Source organism: Capsicum annuum, unplaced genomic scaffold (genome assembly GCF_002878395.1).
Source record: "Capsicum annuum cultivar UCD-10X-F1 unplaced genomic scaffold, UCD10Xv1.1 ctg49141, whole genome shotgun sequence".
NCBI lineage: Eukaryota > Viridiplantae > Streptophyta > Magnoliopsida > Solanales > Solanaceae > Capsicum > Capsicum annuum.
In genome coordinates, this window is record NW_025856906.1 from 1 (window position 1) to 1,129 (window position 1,129).

The 1,129-nt window shown below is 33.0% G+C and overlaps 1 protein-coding gene across 1 annotated transcript; it reads left to right on the forward strand.

The window, feature by feature from the left end:
* Nucleotides 1-6: 6 nt before the first annotated feature.
* LOC124885388 (MFP1 attachment factor 1-like) lies at nt 7-325 on the forward strand (the record flags this gene model as incomplete). Its single annotated transcript, XM_047403872.1, is given in 1 exon segment — nt 7-325. A coding segment is annotated over 1 exon segment (268 nt), but the record flags the coding sequence as incomplete, so codon positions are not given.
* Nucleotides 326-1,129: the final 804 nt, after the last annotated feature.

A 1,129-nucleotide genomic window follows, 5' to 3' on the forward strand; every position in this document is an offset into this window, starting at 1 on the left:
ATGTATGTATTAGCTCAATAACAAACCGAACTCGAAATTCCCAACCACCATCCATCCATGGCTGAAACCGAAACCGGAGCTCCACAGACCCACCAAGCCGCAATACCTTCCTTTAGCATTTGGCCACCGTCACAGCGAACTCGCGACGCCGTTATTCACCGTCTAATCGAGACACTATCTTCTCCTTCTATACTCTCCAAACGTTACGGCACCGTTTCCGTTGAAGATGCTTCCGATATCGCTAGACGTATTGAGGAAGAAGCATTCAATTCTTCTGGATCTTCTTCTTCATCCAATGACGACGGAATCGAGATCCTTCAAGTATTCTTTTTTATTACCAGTTTATTATTTCAAAATGTCGATTTTTTTTGTTTTCAAAAATGTTGTGATCGAGGAAAATTAAGTGAATGGAGTAATCATTTGATAAATCAAACACGTATTTATCAGTTGATTTATCGAATGACACATTTCATTTTATACTGTGATGAAGAAATCATAAATTAAAAGATGAATTTACTATTTTATAATGAAAATTACGTTTAGTGTATACTATTAATTGTAGGGGTAAAATGGAAAGATTTTGATTAATTTTATTCTGATTTAGTAAGTGATTAGCTAATATGGGGACATTTATTTTTAGCAAGATATTCAAGTAAAATGGGACGGAGGGAATAGTTATTACATAGAAAGTCACTTTCTTTATTGAAAAAGTAGGAATTTCCGAAGAATGTCACTTTCTTTATTGAAAAAGTAGGAATTCCGAAGAAATGTGACTTTGTGAGATAATTAATAGTATTAGTTCAGTGGCATCTGATAAATCAAATCCCTTATTTGGTTATCAATTTTGAAATTGAAATTTGATACTTGAAAATCTTTTCGAATTTTTGAAGTTATGTTTTGATATGCATTTTGCTTGGAAAAAATTGAACTTTTGCGAGTGAAAGTGTAATTGATCCCGAAATTTGATCTTAAATCTATGGCCGAACAGATGTTTGAAAACTAGTTTTCAAAATTTGATTGGAAGTCTATGCCAAATGCTAGCTCTATGTGCTCAATATCTAAGGATTTTAGTATTGAGCTCCTTGGTTTTTAAAGTTGCAGATTCAAACCTTTTTATTTGTTGCAATTT